Below are 17,978 nucleotides of genomic sequence, written 5' to 3'. Positions count from 1 at the left end.
CAAAATCCATCCATATTGTTGCAAATGGCATGATTTCATCTTATGGCAGAGAAGTATTCCATTGTGTATATGTACCACATCTTCTTTATCCAGTCATCTATCAAAGGACACTTTGGTTGTTTCCCATGTCTTGGCAACCATAAATAATGCTGCAATGAACATCAGAGTACATATATCTTGACGGATAAATGTTTTCAGATTTTGGGGGTATATACCCAGGAGAGGGATTGCTGGGCCATATGGTAATTCTATTCTTAATTTTTTGAGGAACCTCCACACTGCCTTCCATAGCAGCTGCACCAGTCTGCATTCCCACCGACAATGCATGAGGGTTCCTTTTTTGAATGCTTCAGAAATTTGACAGTTATCCTTTTAATATTCTTTATATTTGTTCAAGCTTTCCTTAGTGGGCATACGTGATTTTTCTACTTGAGAAAAAAAAAAGTGCACTTTTCTTTAAAATAAAGTAAAATAAAAGGTAATTATCAATATAAAAAACCAAAACAGAACAATTAAATAAAAACAAATTAGTTAATCAAGCTAGTAATACTGACATCGTGAGTAGTAGATTATATTAATACCCCAGAATGAATTAACTATACCAACTTTATAATTTATTTTGCTATGCTCTTTTGTTCTTCCATATGTGGATAACTGATGATTAATTGATAATCCTAAATTGCAAGATGATAAATTTAGCCAAGGGTATGTAAATTTATTTAATCTTGAGAAAGGAGGCATTCTTATCTGTAAATACTGACGGGTTGTTCATTGGAATTTATTTTATGATTATAGAATCACGGAATTAAAAACAGTGATTCATAGATTTTTTTAAATCCAGGCAGGACTTTAGAGATATCCTACTGCTGTTATTTTATGGACGAGGAGCCAGAGACCGAGCAACATTCAGTGACTTGTCCAAGATTGTTTGGTAAATGATTGAACTGAGACTAGTCTTCTGAATCCCATTGTTTTTCCCATGTTGCAATTCATTGAGTAATTACTACTTTTATCACATCGCCATTTAAAGTGTATGTGTGCTTCATTTCTCAGAGTTTCACTCCTATGGTGAAGAACATTTTTCACTGGAAAGGTGATATAGATCTTTCAGGATTGGTTTTGATTAAAGCCATCATTGCGGTTCTCTCCACTAAGAGAATTGTGATGGATTTCCTACCTATTTCTCAGTAACTGTTTTCTATACGCCCGAACCATATTTTATAATCGGAGACAAATGAATTAGAGCGAATACTGAACTAGTGAATAATTCATGTCAAGCGCTGTGAACTGCTGACAGCATCGCCAAAATGTAAAAATATATTGTTGGGCTTTTCCCTAGCTGTAAAGTTATGCTTATGTGCCACTGGGTTCTTTCACTCAGTTTCCATAGGACCTAAAATTCCACTGTAAAAGATTTATTCACAGAATGAAAAGCTTTAGAGCTGGAATGCAGTATGATAATTTGGTGTTCTTTGAGTCTCTTTCTCCTGATAGTGGCCTTTTAAAATTAAAATACACCTAAGAGGATTAACCCAGTAAACTAATTCATTGTAATAGTTTAGTGACTTATCAGATTGTACTTCTTCTTATCCAAAAGTACCAAGACCTGAGAAAGATCATGAAAGAATAATGTTAGGAGGCAGGGCAGGTAACATTTCGTGAAGGTTCTTAAAATAAGAAAACGGGAGATTGGGGAGATAAAGGTGTTCCTGAAAGCAAGCTGCAAACTCAGGGCTTTGTAGGGACCAGTCCTGCATAGTGACCCATATGGACCATTACCATTGCTGGCGGTCACATAGGACGTGACTGTGGGACTCATTAGGGGCAGAAAGCTGTGCCACTATAAAAAGTACTCTTTACTCAATAAGAAAAGTACTCTTTACTTTGAGTAAAGAATACTTTTCTGCCTGAAATTCTTGGAAATGTAAAGGAAAGTGAACAGTTGGGCAACAGGAGACAGTTTTTTCTGAAATGAACCTCTTTTTCAACAGAGATGTTCGTTCAGTTCTTCGCCCTTAGCCCGGATGGTGTGAGTGACGACAGTGGACGCTGCAGAAGCCGTGACTGCGATTGCAGTGACACATCTGTATTCCTCCTCCTTTTGGCCCTCGCGATACTAATTCTGTAGAACATGACTTGCCGTACTAGTTAGCGGGGTGTCCCAGGAAACCGTGGTTCGCCTCTGATGTCTTAGACAATTACTGTGCACATAGTAAGCAAGCTTTCCTTTTCATTCCATTATCTCTCCATAGTTTCAGGATTCCTGTTTTCCAGTCTTCTGATCCTTGCCTGCTTCCCATGGGAATGCTTCCTGGCTCAGCTACCCACAGGCATTCGTTAAACTCTGTCATAATTCAGTGTATCTTCACTTCATCAGGAGCAGAGTTACCAGGACACTAGTGCTCCTGAAAAAGGACTTACAGACTATTGCTCCCTCTGCTAAACTGAGACAGATGGCCATGTGAAGTTTTTCTTGCCAAAGATTGCCTGCTCAGAGGATATTTTATTTCATCTAGGGCTGTGTGAGAGTTTAATTTCCTATGTCCTGCATTTCACATCCTTTGTTACCATCGGTATCTGCAAACATCTAGTCTTTGGTGTAGTTACAGAATGATGAAATAGCCCAAAGAAAGTGGAAGCAAAAAGAAGCACCATGGTTGTGAGCACAAATATCTATTTGTAGAGCTATTCTGGCAGGAAGCTTTATGAAAGTAGATTTGAAAATGTGTATAGACCACAGCGGAGCTATGCTTCTGCCCAACCACTGAAATTCAGACTAATGAAAAAGATCTGTGAATTTCTGGTTCATTAGGCAATATTTTCTCATCATTGCATCTAGTTTCCTTAGTTACCTCTTCCTGTGGCCGAGATCTTTTCAGAATCATTCCTGATCTTCAATTTTCCATTTTGTGCTGTTGGCCAAGTGGTAGAGGATGAGATTCCTCGGCCTCATGTGCGTGTAATTTCCTAATGATAATGATGCCTTATAACTGTTAAGTTCTGTACGGCTCATGCAACGCTTTCCTACCCCATTTTCTAAATTCATGATCTTACTTTTGGCCTTCATGGCTACCTGATGTTATCTTCATTTTACAAATGAAACATCTGAGCAGAGAGAAGTCACATAACTAGCAAGTAGTACAGTTAGAATAACTACAAATAATTATGAGGCAAAATATATGTTTTGGTGATGCTTACGATTCCTTAATTACTTTTTTTTTAAAAAAATTGTTGAGTCTATGATTTATGGAAGGAGATAGCTGGTGGGTATAAAATTGACCAGAAAAGGCCTTGAGGAAGAAATGGTTTGTCTAGAGTGGATACCAACAAGTGGAATTGCTGTGATATATTTGCAGTTATAATAAATGCTGCCAAAATGCCTCCAAAGTGGCTATATCATAATGAACCTACTTATCCAGTAGCGTGAACGTATCTGTTCTTTAGAACCTCTCAGTGTTTGCTAAGCTGGTGGGGAAAGAATGGAATCTTGTCTTGATCCGTATTCTCTGACTACAGGTGAAGCAGAGTGTCTTTTCATGTGGTTATTAGCCACTTCGATTTGCCCTTCTGGACATTTCCTGAGAATATCCTGGACACATTCCTCCTGCATTTTCTATTGGGTTGTCTTTGTTTTCTTCTATTAGTTCATGTCATACTTTATGTATTCTAGATAGTAATCCTTTGTCAACTATATATGTTGTAGGCTCTTCAAATCTATCATTTGTACTTATGTGATGAAAAAGAAAAAAGAGAAAATGAGGTTATCTGTGAAAAAGAAGTACTTAAGATGTTGCTTTAATGTGAATGTTACAGAATGTTTCTTTTCTTTTGAAAAGAAAGTAGAATTTGAAATTGTGAAGAATGTGCAGGGATTAGAAAAGAGTAAGGAAAGCAGTGTAAAAAAAAGACACACTGCCAAGTAAGAAAGTTCTTGGTACATTCCAGAACTATTGAGAAGATAGTTCAGAGAAGATAGGCAGAATTAGAGAATTCCCACTGGATTATAATGGGGATGAAATTGGATAAATAGGTTTCCTTCAAGTCGAGGGCCTTGAATGCCAGAGTGAGAGATTTGGAATTTATCTGGGGAGATTTTTTTTCAACTGAAGCATGATATCCAATTAATACTTTGGAAATATTAACCTGACTGCAGTGTGGAAAGTGACTTGAGGACTGGATGTTAAAGGTCTCCATGGTTGCTGAAGCTGAACCAAGTTGGCAGAGTAGTAAATGGAAAGGAAGGGAATAATTAAAGAGATGTTTTAAAGCAAAAATGCCAGGTTTTGGTGACTGGTGGGTTGGACTTCCTGAAGATTGTAAGTAGCTGAGAAAACCACGATGTCTTAGGCTACTTGGAAGGGAAAACGGAGCCTTGGTGGGAAATGATATCAGATCCTGAAAATCTTCCAAAGAGAATGAGGACAGAGAAAGCTGAGTAGAATGCGTGACTTTGAGATCAGAGTCTTAGGTGAATACAAGGATGGAACACAGGAGCAAGATGTTAAAATTTTAGCAGTGAATAGAAACTCAATAAATGGATGAGGACATGAAGGGCGAGTTTAGGCCTCATTTCTTTTCAAGTGAGAAGAGAAGCCAATATAGATAGAAAGAAAGGGCTGTTTCTCTCTATTATCAGGGTATTGGATTTTCTTGACCACTCATTTGCTACAGATGCCATTTCCCAGGCTGTTGCCCCAGATTGGAGGATGGGATAAAGCTCACTGCATGTTACCTCCCCAGGGTGACCCTGGATTCAGAGGTCCTGCCTGTGGGAAGCACCTGAGTTTCCAACAGCCTGGGAAATAGCATCTGTAACCAAGAGAAAGGACACTGCCAAGGAGACAGCTATGATCCTCTCTGAAATTTCTTTTCTTGCCAGTTAAATGAGTCACACCTAAATGCAAATGCAACTGACCACACTCCAAAACCATGCCTTTAAAACAATCAATTTTAAGCGATGCAAATATTAACCTCGATATGAAAAGCTGTTTCAAGATTTAGCGGGCATATTATACTGCTCTATGTATGCTATTATTCTATTTAACACTGATCTTTCTTTCTTCAAAATGTTTCTAACAACATTTTCCTTAAACATAGTCATGGTATATAGGCAACGAGATAAAAGAAATCTGTGGATTAGAGCTGTGCAGCAATCTGACTCACCTTAGTTTGGCCAAAAACAAGATCACAACGATTCACAGCTTAGGCATGTTACCAATCAAAATTCTCTGTCTGGTAAGTCTACCAAAAAATGTTCTTCTTTAGAAGTGCTGGTTAATATTTTAGTAGATGTATGAATTATAATTAGGAATCTTCTGTTTTACAGAGAGATAATTCCTTAACGAAATGTTATTGTCTTCAGTTTTGTTTGTTCCTTTCCCTATCGGGGGTGTGTGTGTGTGTGTGTGTGTGTGTGTGTGTGTGTGTGTCTGTGTGTGTGTGTCTGTGTGTGTGTGTGTGAAAGAGAGAGAGAGAGAGTTCTAATTTGTTATCCAAATTCTTTTTTTTTAAATTAACTTTTTACAATTGGAAAGGTATACTTTTAACAATTATTTAAAAATAGATTTTATAACGTCTTATTGGTGAAATAACATTTACACATATTTAGCATTCTATTTATTGATATTAACACCTTTGCTTTCATATGAACCATAATATGTTCTCTGGGCACTGCATTTTGGCAGCCCTTTCGTATTAATATATGCTCGTCTCCAATTCTAGCAAACCAGAATTAGTGCTGAGAATAAAGGAACAGTTACCACCAGAGAGTTTAAACTTGTTTATTATTTCCCATAGAGAGCACTCTTCTTAAACTGTGTGACATGCTGTGTGACTGTGATTCAAGGAAAATGCAGATAATTTACCAAAAAAGCAGGATCATAATAGTCCCACATACATAGTATTTTTGAAATAACAGCATCGCTCATCAATTCGAGGGCTGATAATGTAGTTTGTGGATTACCCAGGCTTCTTTCCTCTTCCTGTCCTCTTCTTAACCTTGCACGGCTTTGCTGTTCTTATTAGATCTGCCACAAGGTGGACAGGGAGCATTTCAAGCCAGGAGGCTGGTAGCTGATTATTCACCTGTGTGAACTGTCCCAGAGGAGAGCACTACACTGTTGTTTGAAGTGACATCTTGGGTTGTCTGCAGAATTTTAACACATACAATATACTATTCCTGCCTTATTTAATCACAGATAGCTGAAGGTTCGCTATGTGTTAATTTTTTCCCTCGCAGCTTGGAGCTGGAAGTGCTTTTTTTTTTAAGACCCTTCATTTCTTGCAGTGACTTCGGTGGGGGTCAAGGATTGGTTTCCAGGACTGGGATGGAAATGAGGCATGGAAAGGTTTCATAATTTCCCTGAGGTTTCCTGCTTTCTGCTCACTAAGGCCATGTTAGCAAAGCATAAATGAAAATGAATTTTATAAGTTGGAGTGAATTTTATAAGTTGGAATTTTATAAGTTGAATTTTATAAGTTTTCATTTTAACATTTGAAAGTGATAAAACCACATTTTAAAATGATGATAATTTGGAGGCTTATGGGCAGTATGTACTATTCCGTTTGTAACTTGTTAGAATCTTGTCCTTTTCTTTACCTATTTTTTCTCGGTCAGCATCCCTATTAATTTTAAGTGGAGCACGGCCTGTGGAAAGGAGTATGGGGCTATGCTTAAGGGAACGAGAATTGAATTCATTATTAAGAAAAACAACACAGCACTGTCACCCCAAGAGTTCGTTTCAATAACTGAATAAATCATCCATGTTGACAGATTCATGTATCAAGTAGCTTTTAGAAAAAGCATAAAAGACTTATTTTTTTTTCTACAAATAGGTTAGGTGGATTGTTCTTAATCCCTTCCCCTACCACGTGAGCTGAACTAGAAAATACAGAATGTGCCATCATTCATTGTCCTTAAAATTTTTGAGACTAGAAGGGTTTTCTTTTCCATGTTAATAAAATATAATAAGTAAAGTGATACACGTTTGTTTTAATAGTTTTTTATGGTTTTCTTTTTTTTTTTCAATTGTTTTTAATTTATTTTTTAAATTTATTGGGGTGACAATTGTTAGTAAAATTACATAGATTTCAGGTGTACAATTCTGTATTACATCATCTATAAATCCCATTGTGTGTTCACCACCCAGAGTCATGGTTTTCTTTTTTTAATTTGTGGAATCAGAAAACCAGTTGCTTTAGTCTTGAAAATAATTCATTTTACAATTTAGAGGGGAAAAAAACAATTCACTGTGCACACTAATAGTTAATTGTCTACTATCAACTTTTATGATTAAGGGGAAAATGTCATTCACTTTTGGGCTATTGTGGCCACCACCTCCCTTGGCAAGTAAGGACAATGCATTTCAAATTTTAGAATTTATTTTGTCTTGATAAGAACAATTTGTCATTTTTGCCCTCCCAAATTGGGAGATGAAGACTATTTCTCATTTCCTTTATTTAATAAAGTGTCTTCTCTCTAAAGGGAGTCTGTCATGACTCCCCTACCAGTGATGACAAAACAAGAAAGAACACTGTTCATGGAGAAACTGATGTCTGCTTTGAGGGGCGATATATCAGTTTCTCAGAACTGGATAAAGGGTTGGACTAGATGACTTTCAACTCAAAGTCTGTGATTCTGAATATTTCTCGATTCTGCTTTTTTTTTTTATGAGCACAGGGCATCTAATTTAACTTTTCTATGCCTCACTCTACTCTTATGCATCTACCACCTTGAAAGCCATCAGAGACACTGGAAAGAATTATTACAGACTATCTTCCACAACTTCAACACTTCAAAGTTCTTTGGGAAGAAGTATATTGTGTATAAATTTGATGTGTGGGCACATTTTAAATAGGGTATCGAGGTCTTATTTCAATAAGTTAAATTAATGTGGATATTATGTTAAGTTCAGTGTCATTTTTTCTTTTCTATTACACTTTTTAGAACTTTTCTGCACTCTGAATAGTATGAAATTTGACTCAACTTAGGTAAATGGGGTTATGACTATTTTTTCCTTCTTCTTATGGAATTTCTCAAACATAAAGAAAGTGGTTTAATGAGCCCCCATGTACTATCACCCAGCTTTATAGATTACCAACATTCTATTAATATCTTTTAAACAGCCGTAAATTATACTAATGAATGCAAGCCTTGCTCATTATTGAAGTAAAATCGTATGAAAAATAGGATGAAAATGAGTTCTTGCCATGCAATGTACCAGGAAATATATTTCAGATGGAAGAGACTACTACCATTTAATATTTTAGTTCTCAAGTGCTTATTGTAAATTTTAAAAGTTTAAAGATGGGCATAACATAGCATTAAATGAAACCTCAAAATTCTCTTTATTATGATTCACAACTTAAACGACAAGTTCAATTTGCTGTGATGTATTCTTATACCTCAAGGTTAAGGAACCCATGGGACTATGAATATGTTGGAAAATGTACAAGAGAATGCAAATTATTGTTATCACCATAATTTGTTGTTATGGGTACGTAGGGGTTGGGAAAGAGGACAACATTTGAGTCTTGAAACTTTCTTTGTTTTATGCTCATTGTCTGAGAAGATGCTTGTGTGCCAATTATTAAAGAACTTCATTTGGTTACCTATTGTTGCGTAACAAGCCACCCCAAATGTAGTGGCATGGAGAAATTTTATTGGCTGGTGCTGGCAGATTGGTGGCCGCTGTGCTCAGCTGGGATGCTGGAATGGCTGGGTTTTTCTTCTCTATTTAGTCTCAGGGAGTCTTTCCAGGTAGTCTCTCCTTCCCCATGTGACCTCCCCTGAATTCTCTCCAGTAGAGTAACTAGAGTTCTTATATTGCAGCTCAGGGTTCCAAGACACAAAAGGAGAAGCTGTCAGGCCTTCTTAATTCTTAGACTTGGAACTGACACATTTCTGCCATATGCTTTGCGTTAAGGCAAGTCAGAGGTCCAGCTCGTTGCATGATGAGGGAACTGCACGAGAGCATGAATAATTGGGGGGGGGGGGGGGTGTATCAGACAACTATAGCCCTCATGATACAAAGCGATTATAGTTAGAATGTTTCTGAAAACAGAGTGTATGTGGGAAATTATAATATTCACATGGTTCATTTTGATGCTGATGAAAGAACTGCATTACATTTTATTTTGAAAGATAAACATGGAGTTATGCTGTCATTCGGCTTCAGGTTATGGAATATGAAAAGCTTATACTACGTAACTTTTGTCTATCCTACTGATTTGAATGTTTATCTTGCTTTAACAATAGTGAAAATATTCTGAGTCTTCCAGCTGAAAAATGAGGATTTCTTTCTGGGGTGTTTGTGTTTAGGGAGGGAAATGATGGACATGGGGGGCAGGACAGACATGAATGGCTTACTGATTTTAAGAGATTCGGGGCAGTGTCCAGAATGAACCCTTGTTATTACTTCTTCCTACTAGAGACATTGAGTGTGTGTTATCAATTTTAGAGCCATAACCAGATTGAGAGGATCACAGGTTTGGATGACCTGAAAGCTCTGCAGATGGTCGATCTGTCCCATAATCAGATCAGTAGCTTCCAAGGCTTGGAGAATCATGACTTCTTGGAAGAAATCAACCTAGAGGACAATGAGGTAATGTCATACTTTATATGTCTTGGTTTCAATGTCTACGTTAAGAGGACATATTAGGTAGGACCCATTCTTGGTTTCGCAAGGGCTGTCACATCAAATGCCAGCTTAGAAATCTCATACTCCTACAGCAATAGCTGAAGAAGGACTATTTTTTTTAAAATACTTACAATTCTTAGTTTTCAAAAATTTGATGATTCCTAAATACATTGTTTTAAAAGTTTGAACTGCAACCAAGTGCACGTGACTTTCTGAAGTAAATATGTTCCTATGAAATTTTGTGAAGACAGATAGCATTAGGAATATCTGAAATGTCAGTGCAGGGAAATTGCAGACCTGAGAATAACTTTGGGCTGGTATTGCCCATGCCTACCAATTGCAGAGAAGACGCACAGGAAATGAATTCTTACATCCCAGTGGGAACAACAGTGTATGTTACCAATCGCTGTGAGTTGGGGATTGGACTTACTCAAATTTCCATATGTACATATATTCCTTCACAAAGTATATAAATTGGCTTTCACTCTTAACTACCCTTTTTTATTAAATTTATTGGGGTGACATTGTTAGTAATATTATATAGGTTTCAAGTATACAATTCTATAATGCATCATCTGTATGTTGCATTGTGTGCTCACCTCCCAAAGTCAGTTCTCCTTCCATCACCATATATTTGTTTGACCCCCTTTACCCTCGTCTACCACCCCCACTTACCCTTTATTTTTAATAAAGCATTTGTACTCCTAATCACAGCATATTAAGTCGGTACCTATAGGTGACTTCTTCTGCAATAAGATCTATATTGTGATGTTTTTCATATTGAGTACTTTATCACATTTTTGGAAAAGATTTCATAAGGAACTTGAATGCTTATTTCTTCTTGAAAATCAAATGTTTGGCTGACTCTGAAGGAGACATTGATCCTAATTAGGTGAAATGTGATGCTGGGGAGACATTTCTCTGTTCAGCTGTGATGGTGCTTCTCAGTTGTGTCTGATGACTCTCCAGTGAACTTCTATCATCTGTTAGGTTTCTCAAATTCAAGGAACGGCCGTCTTTAGGTCTGGGAAGAAGTGGGTATTTAATCGCAGACGAAACTGTTTGTCCTCATTTTCATTTGATTTGTATGTTAAGTTGTTTTGTCAGCTTCTAAAGTTGATTCTAATGGACAACTTTTGTTCACTGCGCCATCTGTCTTACCAAGTCAGCATAACCTCTCTTACATGTGGTTTTCCTGTCCTTTTCATGAAATTGCCATTAACATGATTCTCATGTGTATAAAGGAGTGTTGGAAAGGTGGAAAGCACTCATTAAATCCTAACTCAGGATTCAGGAAAAGCAGTAATGGTAACACTAACAGTTATAGTCATAAAATAATTGTGATATTCATTTAATACTTGTGCACAAGGCACTGTGCTATATCTCACTTTACATATATCTCAGCTAATCCTCATTATAACCCTGTTATCATCACTGTTTACAGATGGAGAAACTGGGGCATAAAGAGGTTAAGCAACTTGCCCAAAGCTCTTTATCAAGCAAATAGCAGAGCCAGGCTTCAAGTACAGAGTCCTTTGCCTCCAGTGTCAATGGTCATAACCCCCGCAGGATAGATAATACAGTAGATGAGATGCCAGGGGCCCTCCCCTTCAGAAAAGAGTATGACGTAACGTTCTAGAAGAGAGCTTTCTGAGAAAAATACACTGCGAAGTATAAATGTGAGCCACATAGGCAATTTTAAATGTTCTAGTAGCCGCAATAAAGTAAAAAGAAACTGGTGAAATTAACTTTAATGATATACTTTATGTAGCCCAGTACATCCAAAATATTACCATTTCAATATGTAATCTACATTAAAAAAATATCGATGAGATATTTTATATTCTGTTGCTTCGTACTAAGGTTCTGACACCTGGTGTGTATTTTAACACTGACAGTGCATTTCTATTCACCTTACCCACATTCCAAGTGCTATGTAGCCACGTGTGGCTGTTAATGACCACACTGGATAGCGCTTGCTGGTCTAGAAAGACTTCACGCCTACTATGTTGTTCTCTTCCATTTCAAAAGACTTTTCAAATTACATTTGAATAAGTTTAAGGAACAAAGGGATATCATTAAGTAAAGAAAGGAGTTTATAATTTTCAAATATTAAAGAGACCCCATTAAAAAAAATGGCCACATGTCCCCAGGGGGGGTCTTTGGCAACGATTAGGTTTGTAACAATAACATAATTCCCTGGCTCCCCAGTGGGCAGGTCGGGGAGCAAACAACAGTACTTTGAAATATTCTTTGAGCCATCCAAATATTTCCTCAGAGGTTTCTCCAGTACCATGGAGAATGCCGTGTATCAGGGATGGAAAATTTCTCTTGTAAAAGAAACATAACATAGCTGTTGCTTCTCAAATGATTAATTTAATGTCAAGAATGTTATTTTATTGGAAGCACTTTCATCGGTATCATTTATTTGGTTTTAGCGGTTGAAACATCACTGTATTTTCACGTGATCATTTAAACATCTCTCTTTTAAGTTCCTTTGCAAATGTTTGTCATCAACTGGGGATTTGGGGGCCGTTTGTCACTTTCTACGCTACCGTCCTTGTTAGCTTTGATGTTTCTAACACTTAAAACGTATCCCCAAAATGTTAACTCTATTGTAACCTCGTTCCTTTCTTCTAGAAGTAAGATATTGGTCTGGGAGTTACTTAGACAATGCCGTTTTACTTTTCTGAGCCTCAGTGTCATTTTTTCACAAATCTGTCTATCTACCTGAAGGAAAAGCATCCACAGGCCCTGTTAGGTCTGGATGGTGAGGCTTAGAGAACATGGCCAAGAAGAAAATGGCAAAAAAGGAGTCAACTAAACTGCTCTCTCTACGAAGTTGGAGTTGACAGCTTCCGGAGGGTGGGGAGTGGCCAGCAGAAGCAGAGTAGGTTCTAGAAGAGGAGCAGACTGGACTCTGGGGTCCGCTGTGCTGGTGTGACATTCTTAGCAGCAGAAGGCTGAAGTTCCTTTAAGAATATAGCCTTTCTGGCACTATTTCATTCTAGGTTATTTGAGGTGCTCCATCCCAACACCTTCTATAATTTTCTGTGGCACATACAGCCTTGGGTCTTGGCATTTGAGGGGAGAAGACATGAGGGTGGGTCTGCTGTGAGGCAAGGTGTACAAGAGAGGGAGAACATATGTACCGGTCGCACATTCAGCAGACGTGGTGGGAACTGGAAGCCAGGCTACTCTACATTGGCTGCCCTCTGCCCTTACCAGCCTCTTCCTACCTTTGCAAGGACTGGAAGGAAGCTGGATCCCGCTCAGTTGACTGTCGAAAGATCAGTGATCCCAGCTGACAAATTAGTGGTAATATAATGTTATGGATTCCATGGTCACTTAGTTCATGTTTGTGACGTTTCTAGATGTTTCCATCTCATTCACCATAGATGTCACCATCTTCTAAATTGGGTGCACAGTGTTCCTATTATGGGATGGTACCATGACTCATTTTATCGCATAATGATGGAGTTTTTAGGAATTTAGGGCATTTTTAGCTTTTACTAAAAACATTAAACTGAGCATGGTCGTATCTAATTCTTGCCTGTCTGATGATCTCTTCAGTATAAGCTTCTTGAAGTGGGATAGCGGGTTCATGGCTTATGCACATATGAGACATAGGATTGCCCTTTAGAAAAAATTTCCACTCCCATCAGCACTGTCTGTGAGTGAACGTGGCCAAGACTTGTTGGTGAGACATGTTGACGGCAGGAAAACATCTCCTAACATTGGCATTAGATCCACGCCCAAGAGCTATATGCTAGAGGGAAACCAGCCTGTTGTTTGAAAGTCTGACTGAGCAGTGTGGACCAAGTTCACTTTTCCACTTTCCTGAATAATGCAATATAAAAAAATTGATCCTTTTATCTTGTAGAAGATCAAAATGGCAGTCCAATGAGCAGCCTAGTTAGTCAGCTTATGGAAAAAGCTGTGCATAATAGCACAACGTTACTATAACCAGATGAAGGTGTGCAGGTTGTATATTGTATCTTGAAATTTGCCTTTGGTATTATAGCTTTGAAAATGGCATCCTTTAAACGTGGCACATATGTTCTTCCCCTGATTGAGCTTTGGGAATAGTTTGCATTTTCGCTGCATTTTGTGATTTGATCAATCAGGAATTATCAGTGACGGCTGCTGGAGTGCTTTGACAGTGCCTGCAGAAATGACTTGGGGAGAAATTGAAATGAAAAGTGATTATTAGTTGTTTGCAAAAGTTCAATATCTGTGTTTGAAATAAAATTATCATTATGTCAATTACAGGAAATGTAAATAAAAGTGTTTGTCTTTGGTTTAGTGGAAAATTCAGGCATGTAGCGACCTAAGCTCTAGCCTTAGTCAAATTAAGGGACCTTTTTTCCCCCTTACTTTTAAAAGTTGTGAAACATAACCTACACAAAGAGAGTATACAACATAAATGTAAACTTTGACAATGTTTTTAAGGTGAACACCCACATCAAGAAATGTCATACAATATCCTGTTTTCGTCTTTCCTTGAAATAATAATCTTATTGAAAAATGGTAGAGCTACAGGTGTGCGTGCAATAAGAAGGCTTCATCGATCACAAATAACTAGGCCAGTAAGCAGTGCGAGGGCGAGAGATTGGAGAACTGGAGGGCTGGAAGGGGTGGGGGAGGGTGTGGAGAACCGATAGCCACTGCATGCATTTGTTGTACTGATTCGACGTTCCATTTTATTACTGCCTTAAAATAAACATGGCTGAGATGAGGAGCACCTCCCTGATCTCTAGCCAGAAAGGAAAAAAGGAAACATGCCTGTGTGTGTTCACATTCGTGAAGGGACATGCAATGAGCCCCTGGTTCTGTGTAGCTTTGTGGAATTCACATGAAGAAGCTGGATATTCAACAGAGCAAATTTAAAATAAGTTGAATATACAGGCTCCAAAGTAGCTCCTCAAATATTATGCTGTCTATTATCTTTGGGCAGTCTATTGATAGAATTTTGTTTCTTTGATTAAACAGATTTCTGAGCTGGGTGAAATAGAATACCTTGAAAATCTACATCTCCTTCGAGTTCTCAATCTTCTAAGAAATCCAGTTCAGGTAGGAGATCATTTATATCAGCGGAGAACTCCAGGTAAAAGACCATTTATATGAGGGAGGGGGATGAAGGCTTTCTTGGAACTCTTCTTCAAGAAGTACTTTTGATAAAGAAATCGGGGTCATGAATACAGTGTGCTTATCTTCCTTGTCTATGTCTTAGGGAACAAGTAGAAGGGTTAAGCGAGGTAGCACCCTATGCACCGTTGTTGATGAACATAAAGCCTGAAATTTTCTATTCTGTGGGCTCATTGGTGACTCATCCAGGTGGTAATAAAGATCCCAGTTACTGAGCTTGGGGAGCAGTGTCCTTTTACCTTAGAGAAGGCACCCTGCTGGAGATGTGGCCAGAGTTCGGTTCCCGTTTTATAACGGGAAAGAAATCCAAGATTAGATACTAAAGTGAGTTGTCTGGGGATAGCTGTGAAATCAGTGGTGTTGTAAACTGATTATAGAAAAAATACTATTTCCCACGGGCTCTTCACCTCTGGGATTCAAAGACCCATGACTTTTTCAGGCCCTCTCTTTGTTTCCATTGATAGATCCTTTCTCCTGGCTGTTGTCCCTCCTTCTTTGTCCATTTGTCTTTTCTACCTACTTTTCTTTCATTCCACTTTTCTACCTACACTCTTCACTTACCTTTCTATAGTCTCTTGAATTTGTATCTCCGAGTACCTTTCTTTTTGTGTGTATCTTGATGAACGAGTCCAGCGGGCAAAATAATAATAAAATAAAAAGTGAAACATAAGATTTACACCTAAAAACAATCCTTGGTATGGGGATGGTGGCAGACAATTTAAAAACATCTCTGGGAAAGAAAGCAGCAGGGCTTACGGTGGCCATCACCCCCTAGTTTCAGATGCAGGAAGAGTGTTTGTGCGTCTGCATCAGTGACCAGCACAAACCCCTTCACATGTTAGCTCATTTATATACACAAACTCCCCCTCCCATTTACACAAAAAAAGATACCTCTGTATATTCATTTCATGTATATGCTCATCTATAAAAAAAGTATCGTCCACTGATATCTTTCCCTTCAAAGAGATGTAACTTCTAGTACAAAAAAAAACACCTTTCATTATGTTTTTAAAAGGCAGATAGATAATTCTAACACAGCACATGGTAGGGAGTAACAAGGAATTTATTCCATGAATGAATACCACTTTGTTATTGTAAAACAAATGTGTAATAAATTATCCAAATTAATACAAAAGAATACAAAGTCATGATGAGTAATAATAAAGCAATAATATAAATCATGTGTCACTGATTGCAGTAATGAAACTTGGGAATTAGAAGGTAGGGTTTGAGTCACTGGCCATCCAACCTTAGATGAAATGCTTTACCTCACTGAGGCTTAGCTGTTTTTCTGTTTAGACAGGAAAATCATCTTATCTGTCCTACTTATCTCAAAGCGAGATTAGCAAGATCCCACATTTGAAGAACTTTATCAGTTACAAGTCACAGTATGCTTTTGAGTTATTAATATAATGGGGATGGTAAACATGAAAACCTAGAGACCTGTCGGGAGTGGGGGAGGGGTGGAGGTGTGAGTGACCGGTTAGGTGGTAGGTGACAGACCTGTGCCATGGCAGTCGGATGCCCATGCCTATTAATTTGGGGAAAGGAAGGCAATTGAATAATCCTCTTGATATTTTGAATAGGAAAAATCTGAATATTGGTTGTTCGTGATTTTTATGCTACCGCAATTAACAGAATTAGATCAGAAGAAGATTAAAGTGGAAGAAAAGGTATGTAATCATATCACATCATATGTTTACGAGTTAATAAGCTGAAAATCTTACGCTGCCTGCTGCAGGGCCAATATACTCAATAAATGATCCACATCATTAATTTACAACATGTGAATTAATTATTTAGGGAGGGTTTCCTTGTCCCAGGATCTGGGTAACCCCCTGCAGAGTGGAGCATCAGCCCAAATGCAGCGGAAGCCCTGCTGGGTGCAGTGAGAAGAGGGGCAGAGGGAAACAGCAGCAGCGTTGCGGCACACTGTTCATTTAGATAACTGTCATATTTGGAGGGGATGTGGTTCTTCCTGTGTCACTCGAAAAATTCATTTAACAATGAAATGCATTGTAATGTCTGTCGTTCTGCCATATACTCACATGGTACTACTCCAATGTATCAGTACACTGATCTTCTCTATCCTTAATTCTGTGCTTTAAGATAATGATTCTTCTGGACACGCAGTTCCAGAGTAGCCAGACCCCGAATGCTAGCATCACCTGCCTCCCCTCCACCATAGCTTTGCCAGCTAGCTGCTTTGTCTTGCTTTGGTGACTGGTGACAGCTGACATCTCCACAAATGAGGGATTTGTTACACTGGCCGCAAGTTTGAAATGGGAATGAAATCAGGTCTAAATCTGCAGAGAGGCAGATATTCTGTTTCATAAATGTATTTCTGAAATCTTAGTTAAAAATAGTTACACATGCCAGTCTGTTATTATTCTCACACTCAAAGACACTTAATAGATTTCTCTCTCCCTTCAATGTTTGGCGAAGGGAATAAAATTTAAAACTGTGTATTAAGTAAAGGTGTAGTAGACCAGGCTGATGTACTTAGAGAGATGACAAAGACAGGTAGGTAGAATAATGTGCGTTACAAAGAAAAGGCCTGTATCTTTGAACAGAAAAAGTAACATTAAAAAAGGAGGAGGTTTGGGTAAAATTTGAGGTAATCAGAATAGCTCTTGGTGAGATGACATGAGAAGAAAATGCTGCCGTGTCACCTACCTGGGATCCTTCTTATACTAAAAGTTGCAGTGTTTACTGTATTAGAAGTAATCATGGACTTTGGAGGTTTTGTGTTATTGTTTTTGCTTTTTCCCTCCCAAACCAGGAAGCATAAAGAGGGAGGGGACCAATGGACTCCCACTCAATTTTAAAATAATTATCATCACGTAGTTTTTAGGACAGGCAGGAAGACAGAACACAAAGGTTCATGAGCATGCTTTAAATTATTTTCTCTACCGGGTTGCATGTCTAGAGCGTTTCGTTAAAGAAAATCTAAGCCTTGTCATCTTTATAGAAGTGAAATCTCTTTCCTTGTTGCATTTCTAATTCTGGAAAAGGTTGCCGCAGTGAATAGATACAACCCTCCCCCGGAAGTGGTCGCAGCCCAAGATCACATGACTCATGTCGTCAACAGCCTCTTGCAACCACAGAGGATCTTTGACAGGTATTCTCTAGGGGGTTGGCACAGGACCACCTCCTCATTTCCCCTCGCCCTCTGTTTTGTGACCCATTCCT

General features: G+C 38.3%; 1 protein-coding gene across 2 annotated transcripts in view; it reads left to right on the top strand.

Annotated features, from left to right (window-relative positions):
* The window catches only part of LRGUK (leucine rich repeats and guanylate kinase domain containing), a 97,649-nt gene that overhangs the window by 21,004 nt on the left and 58,667 nt on the right, over nucleotides 1-17,978 (top strand). For both annotated transcript variants that reach the window (XM_019750963.2, XM_074315353.1), the window contains exons 6-10: nucleotides 5,111-5,235; nucleotides 9,459-9,602; nucleotides 14,631-14,711; nucleotides 16,373-16,459; nucleotides 17,801-17,907. In XM_019750963.2, the coding sequence (XP_019606522.2) occupies nucleotides 5,111-5,235; nucleotides 9,459-9,602; nucleotides 14,631-14,711; nucleotides 16,373-16,459; nucleotides 17,801-17,907 (544 nt within the window). The remainder of the gene's footprint in view (nucleotides 1-5,110; nucleotides 5,236-9,458; nucleotides 9,603-14,630; nucleotides 14,712-16,372; nucleotides 16,460-17,800; nucleotides 17,908-17,978) is intronic.

The sequence above is a fragment of the Rhinolophus sinicus genome, linkage group LG11 (assembly GCF_036562045.2).
Source record: "Rhinolophus sinicus isolate RSC01 linkage group LG11, ASM3656204v1, whole genome shotgun sequence".
Classification (NCBI taxonomy): domain Eukaryota; kingdom Metazoa; phylum Chordata; class Mammalia; order Chiroptera; family Rhinolophidae; genus Rhinolophus; species Rhinolophus sinicus.
Note: the sequence above shows the minus strand (reverse complement) of the source record. Positions and strands in the feature narration are given on the sequence as shown.